Here is a 25461-nt window from a genome sequence, read left to right on the forward strand (position 1 = left end):
CCATTTGCATGTTTCGAGACACTGTTGGCAAGAAAATTTCCAAGGGAACACAACTTTTCAGTTTATACTGTAAATGTTACATGGTAATCTGTTTCAAGTTTATCATTTTGCTGGTACAATAGCATCAGCAAAGCTTATTAAATATGAAAATCATCAAATTTTAAAAATAAAAAAAATTATTTTTACCATAAATGATTTCAAAGCAATAATACAGTAGTCAAAATACTGTACCAGCTGAAGCCATTCTACTTGAATGCATTTAGACAGTCTAACGTATGCAGTGCGCCAACCACAAAACTTATTGGTAAGGTAGGTGCAAGTAGTGCAATCTTTTTTTTTTTTTTTTTTTTTTTTTTTTTTTTTTTTTTTTCAAAATTTTGCCAGTCGGAAGTGGGAGTGTGTCTTTGATGCCAAGAAGTGTGATATATAACAGTCAAATTATCTTTTTTATATATGATACAGAGATGTTATAATGTTTGTGATAAAAAAAAAAAAAGCAGGCACCATTATCACAGTATTGCAATTAACCCTTAAACGCCGAGCCTCTATTTACAAAAACGTCTCCCATATGCCGGCAGCGTTCAGGAGTTAGCGCCGAAGCGGAAAAAAAGTTTTTTTTTAAAAATCACAGCACGCTTAGTTTTTAAGGTTAAGAGTTCATTTTTGGCTCCTTTTTTTGTCATTGCCTGAAGTTTAGTATGCAACCATCAGAAATGAAAAAAAAATATTATCATATAAATATTGAAATATATGACAGCGCATAAAAAAAATTTCATATATAATTTTATACAAATCGCACTGTGAGCAAAACGGTTAAAGCTAACGGATTATTTTTTTTTTCTTTGTATTGCACACTAAATTGCGATGATTTTGGCATATAACAAATTGTAAAACGATCAAAGCAACACAGAGAAAATATTATCACAATATGATGCATGAATCCGTAACGCGCGGACGTAAAAAAATGTTTTTTCAAAAATTCACCATAAATCGAAATATTGTGCTAGAGACTTCCTGTTTGTTGAAAAATGAAGCTAATTGATTGAATATTACTAGACTGTAAGTGTTTTAGCTTACAATTGCAGTTTTCGACCATTTTAATTAAGTTAAAGTTGACGAAGGTCGAATTTTTTCTATTTATCGTAATTTATATAAAAATATTTCAAAATTGATAAAAGCTACAACCATGAGTTATTTTCTGTTGTATTCTACATGAAATTGCGCACATTTTCATATATAAAAGTTTATGTAACGACTAATATAAACGGTGCAAACATTACGACAATGTGACTGAAAAGAATTTCTGAGATGTTGGCCGAGTTACCGAGGACATAAGGAAAATGTTTTTTCAAAAATTCACCATAAATCGAAATATTGTGCTAGAGACTTCCAATTTATTGCAAAATAAAGGTAAATGATTGAATATTACTAGAATGTAAGAGTTTTAGCTTACAATTGCGTTTTTCGACCATTTCGGTTGAGTTAAATTTGACCGAAGGTTGAAATTTTGGCAGTTATCGTGATTTATGTGAAAATATTTCAAAAGTGTTAAAAGCTACAACCATGAGTTATTTTCTGTTGTATTCTACATGAAATTGCGCACATTTTCATATATAAAAGTTTATGTAACGACTAATGTAAAAACGATGCAAACATTACGACAACGTGACGAAAAGAATTTCTGAGATGTTCGCCAAGTTACCACATGCAGATTTATTTAGATTTAATTTTTTTTTATTTTTTTTTTTTTTTTTTTTCTTTTTTTCAGAAATTCACCATAAATCGAAATATTGTGCTAGAGACTTCCAGTTTGTTGCAAAATGAAGGTACATGATTGAATATTACTAGAATGTAAGAGTTTTAGCTTATAATTGCGTTTTTACCATTTTGGTCGAGTTAAAGTTGACGAAGGTTGAAATTTTGGCAGTTATCGTGATTTATATGAAAATATTTCAAAACTGATAAAAGCTACAACCATGAGTTATTTTCTGTTGTATTCTACATGAAATTGCGCACATTTCCATATATAAAACTTTATGTAACGACTAATATAAAACCGTGCAAACATTACGACAACGTGACGAAAGAATTTCTGGCGCGGACGTAAGGAAAAAGTTTTTTCAAAAATTCATCATAAATCGAAATATTGTGCTAGAGACTTCCAATTTGTTGCAAAATGAAGGTAAATGATTGAATATTACTAGCATTAAGAGTTTTAGCTTACAATTGCATTTTTTGACCATTTTGATCGAGTCAAAGTTGACCGAAGGTTGAAATTTTGGCAGTTATCGAGATTTATATGAAAATATTTCCAAACTGATAAAAGCTACAACCATGGGTTGTATTTTGTTGTATTTTACATGAAATTGCACACATTTTCATATATAAAACTTTACGTAACGGCTAATATGAAACAGTGCAAAAATTACGACAAAATGACAAAAGAATTTCTGAAATTTTTCGGCCGAGTTACTGCGGACGGACGTAAGGAAAAATTTTTTCAAAAAATTCACCATAAATCGAAATATTGTGCTAGACACTTCCAATTTGTTGCAAAATGAAGGTAAATGATTGAATATTACTAGAATGTAAGAGTTTTAGCTTACAATTGCGTTTTTCAACCATTTCGGTCGAGTCAAAGTTGACTGAAGGTTGAAATTTTTTGTATTCGATGTACGGTACGTCCACTTGGCACCCAGCAGACAATTTTAGTCGACGTATGATACGTCCAGTAGGCGTTTAAGGGTTAATGCACCCTTTTGCTGGTTCTTAACTATTATTTTCTGTGGTTTGATGCAGATTGTTGGATGCATATCAGCTTTCCTTTCTTTTTTGAAAAGTCATGACAGACAGAAATCCACACCCAAGAGTGTTGAGCAAGCAGAAGAAAAACATTGATTCAAGTGTTACTATACATGAGGGTGATGAAGATTTAATCGTTTCAAGGATTGGTCAGAATATAATCTGAGTACTGAAGTACTGTACCATAGACTTAATAATTAGATTACAAGTTCTCTTTACCACCTTAAGGTCCCTAATTGGAGAAAGCCTGCTGAAGTTTAGTGAGCCATCTTTCTGCGAAGTATCATTTCACCATAGGTAGAATGAGTTTTCTATTGATGGAATATTTAGAATTTATAGTGCCTTGTCTCCAGGCACAGGGTTTTACTAGAAGGGGGAAAGTCTTTTCTTGTATAAATCATTGATTTACTTCTAGGTCAGCATTCTGTTAACCCTTAAACGCCGAGCCTCTATTTACAAAAACGTCTCCCGTATGCCGGCAGCGTTCGGGAATTAGAGCCGAAGCAGAAAAAAAGTTTTTTCAAAAATCACAGCACGCTTAGTTTTTAAGATTAAGAGTTCATTTTTGGCTCCTTTTTTTGTCATTGCCTGAAGTTTAGTATGCAACCATCAGAAATGAAAAAAATATCATTATCATATATAAATATTGAAATATATGACAGCGCAAAAAAAAAAATTTTCATATATAATTTTATACAAATCGCGCTGTGAGCAAAACGGTTAAAGCTAACGGATTATTTTTTTTCTTTGTATTGTACACTAAATTGCGATGATTTTGGTATATAACAAATTGTAAAACGATCAAAGCAACACAGAGAAAATATTATCACAATATGATGCATGAATCCGTAACGTGCGGGACGTAAAAAAAGTTTTTAAAAAAATTCACCATAAATCGAAATATTGTGCTAGAGACTTCCCGTTTGTTGAAAAATGAAGCTAATTGATTGAATATTACTAGACTGTAAGTGTTTTAGCTTACAATTGCAGTTTTCGACCATTTAAGGTCGAGTTAAAGTTGACCAAAGGTCAAATTTTTTCTATTTATCGTAATTTATATGAAAATATTTCAAAACTGATAAATGCTACAACCATGAGTTATTTTCTGTTGTATTCTACATGAAATTGCACACATTTTCATATATAAAAGTTTATGTAACGACTAATATAAAACGGTGCAAACATTACGACAACGTGATGAAAGAATTTCTGAGATGTTCGGCCGATTACAGCGTGGACGTAAGGAAAATGATTTTTTTTTTTTTTTTTTTTTTTTTTTTTTTCTTCAAAAGTTCACCTTAAATCAAAATATTGTGCTAGAGACTTTCAATTTATTGCAAAATAAAGGTAAATGATTGAATATTACTAGAATGTAAGAGTTTTAGCTTACAATTGCGTTTTTGACCATTTACGGTCGAATTAAAGTTGACTGAAGGTTGAAATTTGGCAGTTATCGTGATTTATGTGAAAATATTTCAAAAGTGATAAAAGCTACAACCATGAGTTATTTTCTGTTGTATTCTACATGAAATTGCGCACATTTTCATATATAAAAGTTTATGTAACGACTAATGTAAAAGATGCAAACATTACGACAACGTTATTTAAAGAATTTCTGAGATGTTCGGCCGAGTTACCATGCGCGAGCGTAAGGAAAAAGTTTTTTTTTTTTTTTTTTTTTTTTTTTTTTTTTCAGAAATTCACCATAAATTGAAATATTGTGCTAGAGACTTCCAGTTTGTTGCAAAATGAAGGTACATGATTGAATATTACTAGAATGTAAGAGTTTTAGCTTATAATTGCGTTTTTTACCATTTTGGTCGAGTTAAAGTTGACCGAAGGTTGAAATTTTGGCAGTTATCGTGATTTATGTGAAAATATTTCAAAACTGATAAAAGCTACAACCATGAGTTATTTTCTGTTGTATTCTACATGAAATTGCGCACATTTCCATATATAAAACTTTATGTAACGACTAATATAAAACCGTGCAAACATTACGACTACATGATGAAAGAATTTCTGGCGCGGACGTAAGGAAAAAAGTTTTTTTTCAAAAAATTCATCATAAATCGAAATATTGTGCTAGAGACTTTCAATTTGTTGCAAAATGAAGGTAAATGATTGAATATTACTAGAATGTAAGAGTTTTAGCTTACAATTGCTATTTTTTTTACCATTTCGGTTGAGTCAAAGTTGACCGAAGGTTGAAATTTTGGCAGTTATCGAGATTTATATGAAAATATTTCCAAACTGATAAAGCTACAACCATGGGTTGTATTTTGTTGTATTTTACATGAAATTGCGCACATTTTCATATATAAAACTTTTATGTAACGGCTAATATAAAACAGTGCAAAAATTACAACAAAATGACGAAAAGAATTTCTTAAATTTTTGGCCGAGTTACAGCGGACGTAAGGAAAAAGTTTTTTACAAAAATTCACCATAAATCGAAATATTGTGCTAGAGACTTCCAATTTGTTGCAAAATGAAGGTAAATGATTGAATATTACTAGAATGTAAGAATTTTAGCTTACAATTGCGTTTTTCAACCATTTCGGTCGAGTCAAAGTTGACCGAAGGTTGAAATTTTTTGTAGTCAACGTACGGTACGTCCACTTGGCACCCAACAGACAATTTTAGTTGACGTATGATACGTCCAGTAGGCGTTTAAGGGTTAACTGCATACCAGTTGTTAAGACAAGGTTTTTTTTAGAATAAAACAGTTGTATACATGAAGAGTGAAAGCTTTATTTTAATTTTTCAGTTTTCCTTTTCCATCGTTTTTCAGCAAGGATAAGAAGTGGATTGTAACTGGTGTAGAGGAAAGAGTTAGGTACTTCACATTACAACACAGCAACTTAGAATTGGAACTTAATGTGTCACAGACTGACAACCATTGGACGGTTACAACAGCATCTTGGAAACCACAAGCCTCAGGTATGATTGAAGGAATCATTGTGAACACGTAGAAATAAGGAATTTGATATTGCATATCTTTCAAAAATGGAGTTTGTTTTTTTTTATATTCATAAAATGAATGAAAATATCAATAAGGTAATTTTATTAGAATGTCATTTATACAGGATATGTAATACTTAACAGTGTCAAGAATAAATTTGGCTGGTATTTAAAGGAGCTGTTCCCTCATTTGTCTTGTTCAAAGATCTCTTCTACGATTTTATGCTGTAGGGGATAAGTGCACCTCATGCAAAGCACTGTAGGCATTACTTAAGGTTTTTTTGCAGTATCGTTTCAGCCCCTAGCTGCAACCTTTTGCAGCATACTTGCAGCCCCTAGCTGCAACCTTCTTCATTCCTTGTACTATACCTCTGTTCATATTCTCTCTGCCATCTTACTTTCCACCGTCTCCTAACAGTTGTTTCATAGTGCAACTGCAAGGTTTTCCTTCTGTTACACGTTTAAAACCTCCTTTACTCTCATTTTTCTTTTCAGCGCTGAATAACCTCATAGGTCCAAGTGCTTGGCCTTTGGCCTAAATCTTTTATTTCAGTCCCACATACATCTTTTTTGAAATACTTTAACAGGGATATTTGGTGACTAGAAATATAGCCAATGCTTCCTTTGTATCATGAATTCAACACAAAGACATTGGCAGCAGGCTCAATACAGTATTTGTTTTTGATACCAAATGTTTACAGTGACTGGGCCTGTCTGCCTTAACACTCATCTTAGTTGTTAATTATTATGTAGATATTTTATATGAATCATTTATCAGTAAGAGTAATGTTTCTGGAAGATTAAGGAAAACTTGCAGGAGCTTCATGGCTTATGGACATAATCATTTATCATGAGGAGGGAATAATTTAGTATTTTGACATAAATTTTCTTAATGTCCGAGAGTACTTATCAGTTAATGCTGTAGTTTAGGTGATCATTCATAGTACACTAGATGGTTTCAATTCCATCAGCAACCAAAGGACGAAGCATGTTAGCTTGGTATTTGCAGTTTATAAAGTTATGGTTAGTGGTGCATGAAGAGTTATATTTTTTCTTCATAGAAGGTAAAACATATATTCAAATGAATTGGCATGCATTTAGAAATACAGAAATCAGACTGAGACCTTCCTTGTGCTCCTGCCTTTGTGTATGGCCCCCACTGACAGGGAGATAACCTGCTACCAGCTGTCTTTAACAAAATAGAAACTATTTTTAAAGAGTACTCCTTTTCAAGCTATGACAGAGTTTGCACCAGAATTATTATTATTTGCACTCATTCGTGACAACAAAATACAGTGCTGATTTGTAAGAAAATAAAAGATCAACAGAGATGAAATACAGTAGTTAATAAATGAGTACATAAACAGCATCTAAATATGAAAGAAAAAAATGTTATAGGCAAAAACAGTACAGTTTGCATAACTGCACCCTCAAGCAAGGGAACAGAAACCCAAGACTGGAATGTGGCACCAAGACTTTAGCTCATCCAAAGGATTTTCACTGCATTAGATTGCCAGGTTTTTTTTTCTCCTCTTGTAACTTAAGGTTTTAAATCTCTCAGTAAAAACCCATTCAGTCTCTGGCTTTTGTGTAGGGTTTTAATCTTGTTAGTCACTGGCTTTTGTGAGTTCCTTCTGTTCTGAAACCAGAGCAGTGATAAGAAATATTTTACTCTGTACACTGTGAAGTTATTATTTATGTGATGGTGCTCATTGTTCTAAAGCACATGCAATTGAGATATGTTGGAAAAAAAAGTTAAAACAAGGAGTTGAAAATTGCTAAAAATAATGCACCATTGTAATATGACAATGAGTTTGAATTTTAGGTGACACTTCACTGTGGCTTAGGTAATCCAGTAGGTTAACCTACTGTAAAGCACAGTATAATAAAATGGAACTCTAATCTAAAGTGTTGTTTTATATAAATAACTTACCAAGTATTTACAGAGCTATAGTTTCCACGTGAACGGCAGCTTAGATTCAAAATTTCGAGGGTAGAGCTTCAATTGTAGTTTGTGCAGGTCATCAACCTGTCCCACTAACAGAATACAGGCAGTCCCCGGTTATCGGTGGGGGTTCCGTTGTGAGGGTGTGATGATAACCGAAAATCGCAGCGATTTTCGGGGCTTATCAGCACAGAAAAGCACCGATTTTCGATTATTGGTGCCTCTTTTAGGTATGTATTGGCGCCAATACCCCATTATTAGTGCTGATAAGGGGAAATCTGTGATTTTTGGTGCCAAAAATTTCTGATTTTCATCGCTAGACAAGCCCCATAAAACCAGGTCGCCGTTAACCGGGGACTGCCTGTATTGGAACAACCTAGCAAAAAAATTTTCTTAAGTTTCCTGCCATCCGTGGTGGGAACACCTGGTCTGGCGGTAGCTTTTTTTGTTTTTTTTTTACCAGATTCCGATGGAGGATTCTTTATTTCAACCATCGGAATGTGTATATTGTAGCCTTCAAGCTGAAATCATTCAGAATGAGTTTTTTTAAATTTTATTTTGCATTTATCGTTTGTTTACCAGTTAGGCTCTTGGCGATGCTGATAATAGTTTTGCCTTAAAAGTAATTCTCGGATGTTGTGTCATTCCATTATAAAAGTAAACTGTATGTTACGCATTTTCATTAGACCATAACTTTGGCAATTTATGAATTGTTTTCTGCTATAAACTACTAGCAAGCCGCCGATAATAGTTTTGTTTTTAAAAGTAATTCTTGAGTGTTACAACACTCCATTATAAAGTAATTGGTCTAGACACTCTACAAAATAATTGGTCTATGTTAGGCTTTTCATTATGCAATAACCTTTGCAATTTATAAATTGTGTTATGGCCTTAATACTGTATACTAGTGAGCTGAAGTTAATAGTTTTGCCTTAAAAGTAATTCTCATATGTTACGGTGTTCCATTACTAAATAATAATCGTTGTATGTTATGCCTTCTCTAGGCGTTAGCTTTTGCAGTTCATGAATTGTTTACTGACTATAGGCTACTGGCGAGACGCCGATAATGGTTTTACCTTAAAGTAATTTTCAGATGTTACAAAATTGAATTATTATCTTTTGGCAATTTATGATGTTTATTGGCCGTATGCTTCACGCAAGCCACCGCTTGAAAGTAGTTCTTGGGTATTTTGCCATTTCATTAGGCCTGTAACTTTTGCAATTATGATTTATTTACCTGACTACTCCTTGGAAGCCTCCAGTAAATAAATTTATTACTCAACTGTCACACATTCCTTTCCAGAACTGAAAGTGTTTGGCAGAAAGTAGTAGGAGAGAATTGGGTTTTTTGTTGGTGGCTACGAGTTGATGTTCTCGACAGCCGAGAACCAGCTCACGCTATGAACCTGCTAGCTTGCTGGCACTGATTCCGGGCACCAGCTTCGGCCCCAGCACCCTCTCTCATGTGCTCAGCGCCAGCGCTAGTGCCCTGGCGCCAATGCTCCCGTACTAGCTGTCTCACCACTTGCTTCTGCACCTGGCTCCCTTGCTTCCCTTTCCATACCTTTGCCAGTCTTGTGTCTTGGTCAACAGATGTTAACCTTGTTATAGTGAAGTGTAGTGCAATAGAAGAGGTGATTACTCGTCCCCCAATGCTCCTAGACAGAAGGTCCCTGTCAAATTCCCCACTTCCTGGGAGGAGGCCAACTGGAAGTCCAAGGGAGGTCAGGGAGTTCCACGTGGTTAGTTGCCCCCTCAGTCAAGCCTGTTGAGGTCCCAGGTATTGTCATACAGCCGCTGGAAAGGCGTCTTGAAGGATGTGTAGTGGAGGAGGTGGCTATCCAGCCCTGTTGGATCTCATAAACCCAGTCCCTGTCAGATTCCCCTAAACCTGGAAGGAGGCATGCTGTTGGTCCATGGGAGTCCAAAAGGGTTTTGCCCCTGGATAGTTACCCCTCAGTTGAGCCTGTTGTCCGCAGGTCTCAATGGACAGCCATTGAAAAGGCATCCATAAAGGTGCGCTTGCCTTGGCCGTAGTGGCACCGATTTTTAATTTTATTTTTTTTATTTATTTATTTTTTTTTTTTTGCAGATCCCAGTGTGAACAAGATAAGGATCCCAGTGTGGACAAGAGGCTCTGTTGACACTTTTGGGATCCCAGTGTGGTTAGTTACATATCACAGTGTAGACTAGTGACACCAATGGCATTTTTTTGGATTTATGTCAGCTATTGTAAAGATATATCTCCCAGTTTTGGTGTGTCAGTAGTTTTCATCATTGCTCTCTGAATCTGGACAGTCGGAGAGTGCCCAAATTTTGAGCACCCAAGTTCCAAGCTCCCAAATTCCGAGTGCCCAAATTCCAATCTCCCAAGTTCTGATCTCCCAGGTTCCGAGTTCCAAGCTCCCAAGTTCTGAACTCCCAACTTCCAAGTTCTGAGCTTCCAGGTTCTGAGCGCCCGAGTTTCGAGCTCCCAACTGCCAAGTGCCCAAGTTCCGAGCACCCATATGTATCCTAGTGTCTGAGAGGTCAGTGGCCTCCGAGGTTCAGTGTCTGAGTGCACAGTGGTCGAACGACTACTATCTGAGTGCCCATTGTCCGAGCTTACATGTTTGTGCATCTACCTGTGTCCTATGTCCACTCATCCTCCTGTCCGTTTCGAGCCAGCTGTCAGTTATCTAGCACCACACTTGGAACTACAGATGTTACCTCTTCGCTTTTCTACATCAGTTTCGTCCACTCTTATGCTTCGTTGGAGACCATTCAGCACCAACTTAGTAATTTGTTGGGCCTGTTACACCATCCACCGAAAGTGTAGTGCCCAGAGTGTTCAGTGCCAGAGGCTCGGCGCCTTGGATTGTCTCCTTCCCCTGTCGTGTATGGACTTGGACAGTTATGGTTTAGAGTTTTTCCGCTTTTGTTTTGTATTCTCTAGAAGGAGATCTCTGGCGCTCTCTTCTACTGTGAGATGAACACAGTTGCAATGGGCTGTCGCTCCCAAACGACACTGTTCAAACACTAGTTTCAGAGCACTCGAGACATTTTATCTTGTACTCTGCTCCTGACAATGGGCTGCATGACCACAGTTCCTCATTTCTCTCTCTTAGACAGTAGATGAAGGTCAAGAGGGAGACAATCAGATAGTTCTTTCACCCATTCTCCAGAGTGGTTGGATAGGAGCTTGGATATGCAGGGAGCACTCTTCTAGATCCTCGTCCAAACTCCAGAGAGTTCTTTTTAGCTCCGCCTTTCGGGACAGGGCTTCCCAGTCGGGAGTCTGTGCTTCAACCTCTCCCGATTCCTAGCTCTTCCTGCATTTGACTTCCCCTTTTGTTTGGGCATTACTTCAGTCTTTACATGTCAACTGACTTCTTCATTATCTTTGAAGAAAGGGGCTTGAAGGCTCTTGACAGTAACCTTTACCGGGACAGGGAAACAGTTGGACACCTCCATGTTGTTTCTTAGCCCAGATTTCTTTAGTCAGATTTCCAGTGATAGCTAGTCTGTTGAGCATAGTTCTAGTCTTCTTCTCAGCACCTCAGATGTAGGTCAAAGGAGCCCATTTGAAGAACCGGGAAGATGTCCAGGACTTGGTCCCCAAGAAGAATGGAACCTTCACTTATACTTTGGAGAGCTAAAGCGTTTCTCTTATGGCTCTAGTACTACTTGACCCTAGCTCTATGGTAGTCTATTTGGATAAGACCTCAGTCCTAACACATCTACATAAGCAGGGAAGCTGGATCCAGCTTTCCCTCTTGACCAAACAGTAGAGTTCTTTCTCTGCTGACAGATCAATCAAGTCTTCTAGTCATTTGATTTATTCAGGGACTAAGCGTTGAAGAACCTACAGGGCCATCAGAAGCTTGTCCTTCTCATCATGGCCTTTCGATCCCGAGTTGTCAGAATCTCTTGATTGTATGAAGCAAGCCAACCTTGGATCTGTTTGATTCTTCAAGGAACCTTCTACATGATCGAGGAAGTGCTGAACAGTCTCAGGCTCGGCTTCCAATTACTTACGGTTGTTAGTGGACTCTTCAAGATCTTTCCCCCAAACTGTGTCTTCTCAGACAGCCTAGCATCAGAGATACTACTAGGGGTGGTCTGCTCTTGCCCAGACAGGCGCCGGACTGTCCGTAGGATTGTCTTCTGAAGAGTCTTCAAGACGTGTTGCAGAGGCTATTACAAGATTCAGAAGTCACCCTCTTCCTCCGTCTCCCAGACTTAGTAGTCATCTTCCAAAGCTGGTGTCTCGGACTCTTTGTCTTCTTTTTAGACACCTCTGACCCTACTGCAGATTACCTCATTGTTTCTGAGAAGATCTAGGTTCTCTTGCTTTCCTTGAAGAAGTACCGATCTATGCTTATCTCTGGTTAAGCACAGAGACCTGGATCTTTCATCTTCTTCTCAAAGACCTCTCAAGCCTTTTTCACTCCCAACTAGGAAGCAAGAGATGTGTTATCCGCGTTTTTTCCTTTGATTTTAACCAAGGATCCATCCAAGACCTGGATTCATTCTTTCTCCCCTAGAGCTTAACGGACATCCTTGGTTTCCAGGAGCTCTGTCCAGCTCCCAAATTCCTAACTCATCTGGTGTCCAGCTCGCATGAAACCAGCTACAACCTGGCACCAGCGCATGCTTCAAGCACCCAGGAGCACTCACCAACTCCAAGGGAAAAGAGTGAAATCTCTGTCCAATTGGATTTTTAGGTATTTACCTAAAACAGGACTTGATAATCTAGAGGGCCTTCTTAACCTTTGATGTTTGGTCAAGAACCCCTCACCCTTGGATTAAGATCGCATTGTCCTTCATCCTAAAGAGAATTTCTGAAACACTCTCAGACTCAGGAAAACAACTTTGCCTTCTTTTAGTGAAAGCTAAGTTCATCAGAGCAGCCACTACTTCTTTAGCTTTCAGGCACATATGTCCCTTACTTCCATTTGGCATCGGCCTACTAGAATTATTTCGTCCATCATGTCTCACAGGCACATATGCCCATTACTTCCATTCTGCATTGACCTACTAGAAGTATAATCGTCCTTTGCATCTCACTATCTTAAGAAGTGAAACCTGAACTTCTAGCTCCGCTGGCACCCAGCTCTTCAGGCTCCAGCTATAGTCCGTCGCCAGCTTTAGAGCTTCCAGAGCCTCGAGCTGCTAGCTCACCTGGTGCTAGCTACAACTCTGGCCCTAGCTATAGAGCCCCTGGTGCTCAGCTCGGCTGGTGCCCAGCTTGCTTGGTGCCAGCTACAGTCTGGCACCAGCGGTATTTATACCAATCCGCGAGCTTCCACAGCTCGCCTGATGCCAACTCCAGACTAGCGCCACAGGATAGTGACTGGCTTGGTATGGCAGGAGGAAGCATAAGATTTTCTCCTATCTCTTCACCTTCTAGTGAGGTATAGAGTTTTTTAGGAACCAGGAGGTACAAAGTACCTGGAGCACCCACCACTCTCAGTGGATGGGTTGTGGTGTTATTTCAGTGTAGGTGACAATGTATCTGGTTGTTTTTTACGCTGGTACTGCACCCAGGGCAAGGGCACCTGTTAAAGTTATGCTAGGAATTGGATAACTCCTTAGCTGCATAACTTCCACTGATGCTTTGGTAGCCAACGGAGTACTCCTTCACTACAAATCTCCCACTTAAGTAGAGGCGACCCGACCCTTAGCTCTACTGCCATGCCACTACAGGTTGAGTGACAACCAGTTGTAGTTTTATACTGCAGGCTCTCTTAACTAATAAGGAACGACAAGCATTGTATTCATTGCTAGCAACTTTTCTATTTCAAATTTATTACATGACTTAATATTTTTGGAGTAGAATACTATGTCCATGTATCCCACCTCCTGGCAATGTAGGATTCAATTCAGCTATGTAATTACTTGGTAAGTTACTTTTATAAAAATGACATTTTTATAATAGAATAAAGTTTTATATAATTTATATTTACTAAGTAATTACAGAATCGGAGCCCACCCTCCTCCCCTCTGATGGACATAAGGCATAAAATGAATGAGAATTGTTTGCTAGGTCATTCCAATATTCCGTTAGTGGGATGGGTTGAACGCCTACACAAACTATATTGAAGCACTACCTGGGAAATTTTTAATCTAAGCTGCCATTCGAGTGGAAACTATATACATGTAATTACTTGGTGAGTCCTATATAAAACTTTATTATAACATGTCATATTATTGTTATACATTAGTAAATGGTTTTGTTTCAGTAATGACATTTGAAAACTCCTGCTGATTATTACAGATATAAAAGATAAAATTGGTCAACTAGTCATGCAGTTACTTCAGTGTCGTATCAAGGCAGCCATTTTACAGTTGTATGGTAGGACACTTTGTGAGATAGCAGAGGGGTTTGACAAAGTTGTTTCTGCATATAAAGATATAGCTACGCTAGCACTTGAATTATTCTTGGTGAAGGCAGCCTATCTCACGGAATTCAGCAGAGACAGGTAATGTTGTTGTTATTATTTTGACTTTTCCACTACATGAATAACCAACTAAATAGCAAAATAATGCACTACTGAACTTTGACTTGATGGATGATCTTACATATGAGTACAGTAATACCTCCTTCACCTTGGCCTTCTGCAAAACTTGTACTTAATTGTATGATATATCTGAAATGGATGCAAATATTTTAGCATTCTGAGATTAATTATTCCTCTTTTATTTCCACTTTAGCCTAAAGGTCAACCTCTTCAGCAGTTTTCATCATGTAAATGCTTATGTAACCATTGACCTAAGACCACCAGAGCCAACACCTGACAAGCCATATGCCATTCTACCTTCAGCTAAAGTTACTATTGGGAACCTCAGGTTAGTTAAACATTATTTTCATTTGACTATACAATATACAATGAAGTTTTTACAATAGCCTGCTGTAGTTTAGGTCGCCACAAAGCAGTGGGTTATTGTGTAAACAAATGTAATTATCAGTAACTTATAAGTAATGTCAACTCCTCCATAGAAATTGTTTTGTACAATGCATGGCAAAACTGAAGGAACTTTGATTAAAAAGTTTGATAATTTTGACAATGTGGAATGTAGTGCAGCAGAACTTCTTTCTGCTGTCAGTAAGCAGTGTTGAATTAATTCATTTTGGCATCGGTAAAACTTAAGCACAGTTAAAATACTGCATTATTGTTACATGGTGAATAGTATATACAAATACAGTATTGCAGCAGTTCAAGTGATCTTGAATTTGAAAGCCAATTGTTTTGACATTCAGGGGATTTCCACTGGTAGCCATCTTAAGTCTCCTTAATCGTGATTTTGTTCCTTTCGATGTGCAGTTCAAACAGAGTATATTTTATGAAATAATTATCTTATTTTTCCTTCTTTCATATTTGATTGAGACTATATCTGGAACACTACTTACCTTGGATTCATATAGCATCATCAAAAAACAAGGCATGTCAAGAATGGAAAAGTTCAATGAATGAGGCATGTCACAAAAATTGATATAACAGAATCAGTAATTAGAATGAAGAATAATTAGCATACAAAATGAAAATCTGAATAATAATGAAATTTTTTCTCAGATCTTTTGTAATGTGGCCTAAGATGCATTCTAGATTTAATATTAGGTCCCTGCTCTGTTATTTTGTTGTCTTTTTTGCAACAACAGTGTGAATTTTTCCCATTCTTTTGTAGTGTGGGCTAAGATGCACTCTAGATTTAATATCAGGTTCCCGCTCTATTATTTTGTTCAGTTTTTTTTTTTGCAACAACAGTACTAATTTTTCCCATTGATTAAACCTGCCTGTTGCTGACCTTAAGTACTCCATAAGAGACACAGTGGTTTATTGATATGTGCTGTTTTATCTCAATGTATGTACTTAATTTCTTGGTGTATGTTAAAAACTGTGTACTGAAAATGGTTTTTTTCTTTTTTACTTTTATGGGAGAGTTTACATATATAAAAATACAAAATACATAGTACTGTACAAGTGCCCTCACAGATACATAATATATATATATTTTTTTGTAACAGAAGTCAGACTGTTGAAAAAGCGATGGCAGACGTGGTTGATGGCCCAAAATATATCTGGAGGCTAGTGAAGGCAGCAGACATGGTTGTTCAAGGGGTGATGTGATCTTGCAAGTGAAGTCTTGTGAGGAAAGATAACTGCTAATATTGTTTTATGTTTTCACAAGTGAAATGTGCAGTACAATTATTTTCACGTTGAATGAAGCATCATTCAACCAGTGTTGTACAAAATAGGATATAAGGCAGATTTTTATGTATTGGTTAGCTAATAGATGTTGAATTGAGCATTCCCTTTAGTATTTAAAAGGTTCAGGTTTTAGGTATTTGATATGTTTATCTTATGTTTTTGGCAGAAATATGAATGTAATGTTTGTAGTGTATTGTTTATACTTTTTCTATCATATTCAGCTTATTTTAAAGCACTTTAGATATACTGGAATCATAATCTTCAATTCCCTTTTACTTTACCTATTTTTAGTAATGTTGGTTATGCATAAAAGATTTGTCAAAGACAGATTGTTTATTTTTATTAACCCCGTTTATATGTATTAGATGACACCCATTCTTAGCTTGAATAGTATGTCATTTATATTTTTTACCATCCGCTAGTTAGGTGCAATTGAAGATTCTTTGTCTATAGACATTTATTGTAGAAGATATTTTGGCTTTCCTTCCATGTATGAAAACAAGCAGTGGGTTATTTTATTTAATAATTTTCAGTAAGATATATACATAATACAAGTGATGGGAAATATCCTTACATGCTTTTCATTCATTCCCTATGGTCTCTTTGTACATAGCTGCTTTAACATTACTTGCCCTAATTTTCACTTCAAGACCCTCAGGTGTGCCCTATGAGTCTGGAAAGCCCAGATTTAACCTAAAGAGTGTAATGATTAGTACCGGTAATTATGAGGTATAGTTTTAGCAGTATGCGCACTACTTGGTTCTTGATTAAATTATGTTGTTGTTAAACTTAATTTTTGAAATGAACCTTACCTCTCCATTATATAGCTTTTACTTCCACGCCAGCGGGAGTTCGACAGATTAAAAAAAAAAACGAGAATACTTAGTTTTCTATGAATATCCTTCTTTTATCCATCTACTTCCCCCACCTCCCACCGGGGAACTAATAAGTACAAACACCCGTAGCCTTCAGTCTGCTTCTGTCACCGAGTTCAGCAGATGCACTTGGTTTTTCTGTTGGTTTGTACTTTTATTATCTGAATATTTGTTCGGTAAGATCCTGTAAGGCAAGAGTTGCCATAACAGGCATTATTCCAGTTTTTTACCCTCAGGATATTTTTGGCTGAGGAAAAAGTTATGATTGGATAACTACATGAACCATAATTGAATGAAATGCAGGAACTGATTGTTAACGAAGAGAGCTTGTTAGGTTGTAGAAACAACTATAGAGGATAATACTAGTAAGACTTTCTGCTACTTCTCTACAATCTGTTACTCCAAATGAGCTTTCCATCCATTCAGGGTGTCAGATCTGATAGGTTGAGTAATCTTTTATTGTTATTATTTTTAGTATTTTATTTTCTGTGCCACCCTCCCAAGAGTTTAGATAAATTCAGGTTGTTTCGCATGTTGGAGTAGGGTCAATGCTCCCTCTTTTTATTGCCTTGTCCTTGGCACGTCCTGGCTCACTCCCTCATGGCTTGGAGCAACAGGGAACCAGGACATGTAAGAAAGCGGTGCGGATCTATGCCCATTGTCCCCTTCCTCTGTTCAGTCTGGTATGGCGCCAGTCCGACATTCGTGGCATAAGGAATTTATATTCAAGTAGGAATAAAATTCTTAGCTGCCTTAGTTTATAAGGTATACTGTATGTATATATTTTATGTGTGCATAATGAATGTATAGATAAGACAAAAGGCCACAAAGGAAAAAGTTAAACAACGGAGTGGTTGCTAGGCCTTCCGTTGTTTCACTTTTTCCTTCATGGTATTTGCCTTTATCTATACATTCACCATGTTCCATATCTTCATGATTCAGTTATACCTATTCACGGTTCTGGATTCACGGCTTCCCCTATTCGCGGATTTTTTTGTGGAACATATACACACATTTGTGGAAAATGTGCCTATTCGCGGTATTTTTCATGGAGAAATATTCACTAATTACTGTGTTTTCCTATAGTTTTTGTGACTAAATGCATTTTTTGTGATAAAATTATTAAAATACTCAGGTATAAGCATTTTTAGAGGGTTTTTGGTGCTTGAACTATCAAAATAGGTTTACAAAGTTACTGTACTGAACAATACTTGTGTTTATGTGGCAAAAGACATGAGACAGAAATTGCAAGCTTAATTCTGTCCTTGAGAGATTAAAGAGATGAATTTTATTTTGAAGGTATGTCAACACAGTGTTAGTAAATATCTTCTGAAGTAAAAAAAAAAATTATCTTGTTGATGAAAAATCTGTGAATGAACAATTTTCCACTCAAAGTAATGAGAAAGAATTCATTCTATTCTTCATGTAATCAGTAAAATGCATACACTGTTAAAAACTACATATTGTATTCAAAACATGCACTTATGTCATCGTTACGTCAGAGCGAATACAGTTAAAACCTGATTGGCTGGCTGCTTGCCATGGTGATCTGTTAGCCAATGATAGCCCTCTGCTACTGTTCCATTTATAGACATATTTCGATCAGAAAATGTGTGTATGGCACCGAGTTTGAACATTACCATGATCGTGATTATTTGACTGCTGATGGCTAAAAGTATTCAAATTTGTTTATATAATTATTTCTTCATGAAAACAAGAATTTAACAATAATTTTAACTATATATTGGTATGAAAAATCTCACACAGTCTGTCATAGTTCCCAGACTGTCCTCAAATTTACGACTGCAAACTGATGACGACGTTAGTAACAATAAAGAACAACCCTCTCCAAGATCGATATGATTGTATTTTTATTGTCTTATTTTCACAAGTTGAATTACAGTTATTTTGATCATTTTCTATTGCTAAAATTCATAACCAAATTCAATAACAAGGACTGCCTATTATATATATATATATATATATATATATATATATATATATATATATATATATATATATATTATATTATATATATATATATATTATTTTATATATCATTTTCGTCAATTCACTCTACCTCCAGTAATATATTTTGCTATAAAACCGGATCACGATAATCGTTCACCGTCCCAATAACCAAGGACTACCTTTTATTATGTATGGTATATATATATATATATATATTATCAACTATATATTTTATATATAAAATATATTATATATATATATATATATATATGAATCACGGTGATGTGATAAATAGTCATATATATATATATATATATATATATATATATATATATATATATATATATATATATATATATATATATATATATATATATATATATATATATATATATATATATATATATATATATATATATATATATATATATATATATATATATATATATATATATATATATATATATATATATATATATATATATATATATATATATATATATATATATATATATATATATAAACCTACACATTATTGAAAAGTAACTCCCTGTTTTAAAATACTTATAATTTATTTATATATTGTAATATTTTTCTCACATTTTTTGTGTATGATCCTAAATGTATAAGAATTAAATTTATGTTGTTGGTTTTTGTTCAGATCAATTATTTTGTTTGAAATTTGGAAGCTCTATAAACATGGCTGGACATATTACCCAGCAGGAACGAGCCCAGCTAGCAGCACATTACGAAGTTTGGAGATCCGTTGTTCAAGTGCAAAGACGGCGGAGGACCATTAAAGGAAGACATGCTCAAGTTGGCACAAAGATGATCAAGAATTGTTATGCAAAACTCATGGCTACAGGATCTGTAATTGATACTCGAAGAAGCGGTCGCCCTTTCAATTCCAGTGACTGGGAGATGGATGAGTCGTCGTGGTCCGCATGAGTGGTCAGTTGATGCGGTTCCCCGGGCGGCTTGAGAAGCTGGTGGTGAATGCTGGTGGCCATATCGAATTTTAAATAATACTCCATGCTGTAAGCTTTCTTCTCGTATTCATTTCTTGTAAAAAAATACAGGTAAGAAATAAATTATAAGAACAAAGGATCTCCAAACTTCGTAATGCAGGGTAAGACTTCTGTCCAGCCATGTTGGTAGGGCTTCCAAATTTAATTTCAAACAAAATAAACGATTTGAATGAAAAACAACACCATGGATTTAATACTCATATATTAAGGAGCATCCATAAAAAAATTGAGCAAAATATTACGATATATAAATAAATTATAAATATTTTAAAATAGGGAATTAATTTTCAATTACCCTGTATATCTACATACGTGTATCAGTATATAATATACAGTACATGCCTAAAGGAGTTTCTTTAAGCAGGGCCGTCATTTGGGGGGGCAACTGTCCCCCCAAGCCTCAAATTGCCCCCCTCACACCCCCAAGCCCCAAGAAGTAACAGCAGCGGGTTTTCCATTATTCCTACTGAAATTCAAATGTGTCACCACATTGTTATATCTGTCTATCTACCTGTCTGTCTGTCTATCTATATTTCTCTGTCTCACACAATGTTTGTTTGTCTGCCTATTTTGCTGAAATACCTTGCTCATGTGGCTTCAAAAAGCACATAAAATAACTCAAAATTAAAAAACTCCCAGCTGGCTAGGCTCACTTTGCTTGCCAAACCATCTTTAAACCCCCCCCCAAACAAAAATCTGAAATGACTCCCCTGTCTTTAAGAACTAATAAATCTGAATGTAAGCATATTAGTCACTTGGAACAGAAAGTTACCAATAATTAATTTCCACTTACAGGCCTTCTGACTGATTTGGCAGGTGTTTTCAGCAATATTAGTTGGTTATGAAACCTTACATCTCTCATTTAATGATTGGAGGAGAGATACTTATAACTTTAAAGAATCCAAGGAATATAGGATGTTCCTAGGAGTACCTTGGTGTCTTAGGAGGAATGACCTTGGGTTCAACTGCTTCTTGAATATTTTACCATAGAACTCTTACTTGAAGAAGTTTTTGCTAAAACTTACTCTTGCTAAAGTTTTCCAAATTTCCAATTCCTGTCTTCAATATTTTACCATAGAACTCATATCTATCTTAAAAGAAGAGTTTTTCTAAAACTTTTCAGAGGCTCTTTTCTCTAAGTTGAAAGGGAGGTTTTCAAGTTTCCACATTCTTAGATCCAAATGTGTCAGTTCCAGCTGGACATCATAACAATCTTGTGTCAAATTATGGGTGAGGGAACCTTGTCTGTTGTTAACTAAGGGTCTATCTTAAAACCTGTGATTGGCAAGAGAATTACAAATGTTCAACTACTAATGTTTTTGGTCCTGAGGCAGTGGTTAGTTTCTTCTCAGGGTTGAAAATGCAGTGGTATTCATGATAATGAGTTTGCACCTCTATAAACAGGCAAATGCTCTCATTAAGTTCTTAGTTTCTGGTCACTATTAAATGCTGTCAGTTCCAGCTTATTCATATGAAAACTTTAGTGAGTTTTAGGTCTTTGTCTTACTGTGTTTTAGGTAATGCTATACTTGCTGACATTGCGTCTGATGGATGGCGTCAACCTGGACCACAGGGGGTCTTTAGGTCAGGAGTAATTATGGGGCCTGGTACACCATAACTATTTTTGGGAACCTTGCCTCCGAAGATGTTTGAGTCTTTAGTAAAGCCTCTTAAAGCAATTCAACCCTCTCTTGGTAGCTCTGGGACCTGTGATATGGTAAGAGAATTACAAATGTTGCGCAATGCTGACTTTTGCATTGAAGATACTAGTCTTTTGGTCCTGACCTAGGTTGAGAGTAAGATAGTATCTATTTTATATTGGTAAATAACTGTTTTTCCCCTCTCAGGGTCGGTTTTGGTAATTTAGACCGGACCTTTTTGCATAATTTATGATAATGAGTTTGCCAGGTCATTTGCAGTTGGAGTGCTCAAACAGAGTTTTGTCTAAATAATGTTTTACTGACCCACTTTTGTGTTATCTGGTCAAATTTAATTCACTTGTAATAATGTCACCCTGAGTTTAAATTGAACTTTGCTGGAACTGTACATTATGTAATTATTCAACTATGAAAAAATTTAATGGATGTTTTGTTCTGCTCCTCCCTCCTTTGTTTGTCACTCAGTCACTGAGAAAGAACCTATCGATAAGTAATAGTAATGGAAGGCACTCAACATCCAAAGGCTGGCAGTAGACAGTGGGTTGTGAGCATCCCCTGTTGTGGACCTGTAAGCGACTAAAGAAAGCCGTCTTTTTTCCAATTTTAGGTTTACCAGAGCAAGGACCTGTGGCTTGGGCAGGGACACCAAGCTGTTCCCTGGGTAGGTCTAGACTGTAATGCTCTCCTACTCTTGCTAGGTTTCAGGAAGTCATCAGTGTATTAGGGCAACTTGGTAAGTTGGATCTTGGAGTTGATTACCCAAGGTGACCAGGAAAGACTGGGTTTCCAGTTTCTTTCAGTGGTGGACGCAAGCAGCCGAGAGATGAAAGTTTGCATCACATCCCACAAGCTACAGATGACTGTCTGGTATGGTCCTTGGTTCTGGTTAGCTCAGGCGGGATCTTGCAGTAATGCCATTATTAGTGCTGGGAGAGAATCTACTAATCGATTCTTCCAACACCAGTTGTCAGGGTGTAAGTCGTGGTCCCACGTTAAAGGGTTTTTTCCAGCATCAATACCTCTATAAACAACATGGTAAGGTTTCTGTTGTTTCTCAGACATGAGGAAACTTCTGGTTCCAGCTTTTTGGCTAAAGGGCCATGTTGGCTTTGTCTATAGGCTTGTCTGAGGACAAAGAGAATAGATATATTTCACAGTGTTAAACTGGAGTTTCCCAGGTCTCTGCTACGTACTTTACCTTGGCATCTGTATGCGGTTCTTTAGTTCATTATTTTGTCAACCTTTGAACTGTTTAGAACTAGCTCCTTCTAAAGATGTTTCTATGGAAACTTCACAGTGGCCTTAGACACAGCTAAAGAGTTAGGGAGCCACACTCTTATTAGATATGATAGGCCTTGCCAAAGACAAGGCAATTATCTTTGCCTTATATTGAGCCAAGTACAGTTTTGGGCTAGGCCCATACCTACAACAGTATCTTTACGTAGCCTGGAGTCACTAGGGCTTGAGGAACTTGACCTCCCTAGGGGTCCAGTACTGTCTGTAAGGATTGTTGGAATTGCGATAACAGAAAACAAACACTTTTGTACAAATATTTTGTTACTAAGTAGCCTTTAAGGGTTGGCTGATTTTCACTTTGCCCACCTCCTGTTTCAAATGTGAATTTTGGGAATCAGCTACATAATGGAGAGGGAAGGTTCATTTCAAAAATATAAATACTCAATTCGAGATTTATTTTTTAAATACTTGCCTCTGAAGAAGGCTACATGGATTCTTACATAGGCTATTTGTCCCCTTGTTGGAGGTGGGGGAGGTAGATGGATAGAAAAAGGATATTCATAGAAAACCGAGCGTTCTCGTTTTTTGTTTTAATCTGTCGAACTCCCACAGGTGCGGAAGTAAAAGCTATATAAGGAAGAGGTATGTAATTAAAAAATAAATCTTAAGTTAGTATATTACTAGTCAAAATCTAGTTGTATAACATTATGAAAGTATGTACACCTCAAAAGAGGCGTGTGAGAGACGTGCAAAATAATGAGCAGGAAGACAAGTACTGATCCAGTTGGAGAGGAGGGCTTCTGTGCACGCACTGGCGGTGGTTTCTTCCATGGGCGTAGCTTCGGGCCACCTGGTGGAGCTGTCGACGACTGTTAGAAGGTATCTTGCTCCTCCTGATGGGGGAAGAGGACCCGCCACGTCGAGGTGGATGTGCCTGAAGCGTCTCTTCGGCTGGGGAAACTCACCCACCCCAGACTCGGTGTGCTGCCCTACTTTGCTGGCCTGACACTGCATGCATTGCCTTGCCCAGGCTGTCGCGTCCTTCCGTATGCCGTGCCAGACAAACTTCTCCGTACGTAGCCTGGCCATCGTCCTTCTGGAGGGGTGGGATAGGCCATGGATGACGTCGAAGACCAGCCGACGTCGGGAGGCAGGCACCAGGGGACGGGGGCGGCCAGTGCTCACATCGTTCAGCAGTGTTGACCCTCCAGGGCTGAGGGGCACATCCTCCCACTTCAGCGACGTGACGGCTGTGCGGTAGGCTGGGGTCTCTGGGTCAGCGGCCTGTTCACGGGCGAGGTCCTCGTAGTCGATCCCGAGCTGCACTGTGTCGACCCCAATCGTCGAGAGGGCTTCTGCTACTGGGTTCTTCCTGCCGGGAGGTATTTGATGGTGCAGGTGAAGTCCGCAACAGCTGCGAGGTGCCGCTGCTGCCTAGAGGATCATGCATCCCCCAGCTTCGTGAAGGCGTGGACCAGCGGTTGTTGGTCAGTCCAAATCGTGAAGGGCATACCCTCCAGGAGGAACTTGAAGTGACGTACTGCCTGGTATACTGTGAAGAGTTCCTGGTCGAAGGTGCTGTAGTGGGACTCGGTGGGGGTGAGCTTCCTGCTGAAGAAGGCGATGGGCTGAGGGGTCCCGCTGATTACTTGTTCCAGGACAGCTCCGCAGGCGATGTTGCTGGCGTCTGTCGTCAGCTGGAGGGGAGCGCTGGGGTCCTGGTGGGCCAAAGATGTTGTCTTGGCGAGGGCAGCCTTCATCAGGAGGAAGGCCTTCTGCTGGTCAGGGCCCCACACTAAGGTCTTTGGACAACCCTTGAGGACCATCCGTTAGGTGGGCCATGGTGTGTGCAATTCCCAGGATGAATCTCCTGTAGTAGTTGACCATTTCAAGGAATTCTTGTACAGCCCTGATGGAGGTAGGGGAGAGGAACTTCTCGACAGCCTCGACCTTCGCCGACATTGGGTGGACGCCCCCTGGGGATATCTCGTGGCCGAGGAATTCCACCTTCTCGACGCCAAAGGTGTACTTGTCGAACTTGACGACAAGGCCACGCTCCTGCAGGCGCTGCAGGACCTTCCGGATGTGCCGCAGGTGTTCCTTCTGGGATCTGGAAAAAATTAGGATATCATCAACGCAGCAGACGCAGAAGTCCAGGTCCCCCAGGATGCAGGCCGAAGTTGGAGAAGACAAAGACATAGGACCCAAAAGGCATGACGATGGCAGTTTTGGGGATGTCTACTGGCACCTGAAAATATGATTTTAAGAGATCTAACTTTGAGAATATTTTGGCCCCGTGGAAGGAGGCTGTTAGGTCCTGCATGTTTGGTAGAGGGTAGTGGTCAGGTTCTGTAGCGAGGTTGAGCCGCCTGTAGTCGCCACAGGGCCTTCAGGTGCTGTCCACTTTCTGCACCATGTGAAGGGGGGGAGGCCCACGGGCTGGGAGCCTTTCTGCATATGCCCATCGTTTCCATCTCAGCAAAGGCCTTCTTGGCCTCCTGAAGGCGCTGTGGGGGAAGTCATCGGAATTTCGCGTGCGGCCGGGCCCCTTTGTTTCGATGTGATGATATATCCCATGTTTGGCAGGGGCCTCTGGCACCTGGCGAAGCTCAGGTTTGAAGACTTCTGGGAATTCCGAAGTCCGAAGTGGGCGAGGAACTCCACACCCAGGAGTGGGGTCCTAACGTCCGTGACAATGAATTTCCACCCGTACCTCTGGCCAAGGATGGAGGTCGGCAGGAGCTTGGTGCCGTAGGAGAGGATGGGGACCCGTTGGTGGCCGTCAGGGAG

The 25461-nt window shown here is 38.1% G+C and overlaps 1 protein-coding gene across 2 annotated transcripts in view; it reads left to right on the forward strand.

The window, feature by feature from the left end:
* The window catches only part of LOC136851568 (uncharacterized), a 39260-nt gene extending 22788 nt beyond the window's left edge, over positions 1-16472 (forward strand). For both annotated transcript variants that reach the window (XM_067125828.1, XM_067125827.1), the window contains 4 exons: positions 5597-5745; positions 13971-14175; positions 14408-14542; positions 15720-16472. In XM_067125828.1, the coding sequence (XP_066981929.1) occupies positions 5597-5745; positions 13971-14175; positions 14408-14542; positions 15720-15822 (592 nt within the window). In that variant the 3' untranslated portion in view covers positions 15823-16472. The remainder of the gene's footprint in view (positions 1-5596; positions 5746-13970; positions 14176-14407; positions 14543-15719) is intronic.
* Positions 16473-25461: the final 8989 nt, after the last annotated feature.

The sequence above is a fragment of the Macrobrachium rosenbergii genome, chromosome 23, assembly GCF_040412425.1.
Source record: "Macrobrachium rosenbergii isolate ZJJX-2024 chromosome 23, ASM4041242v1, whole genome shotgun sequence".
Classification (NCBI taxonomy): Eukaryota; Metazoa; Arthropoda; class Malacostraca; order Decapoda; family Palaemonidae; genus Macrobrachium; species Macrobrachium rosenbergii.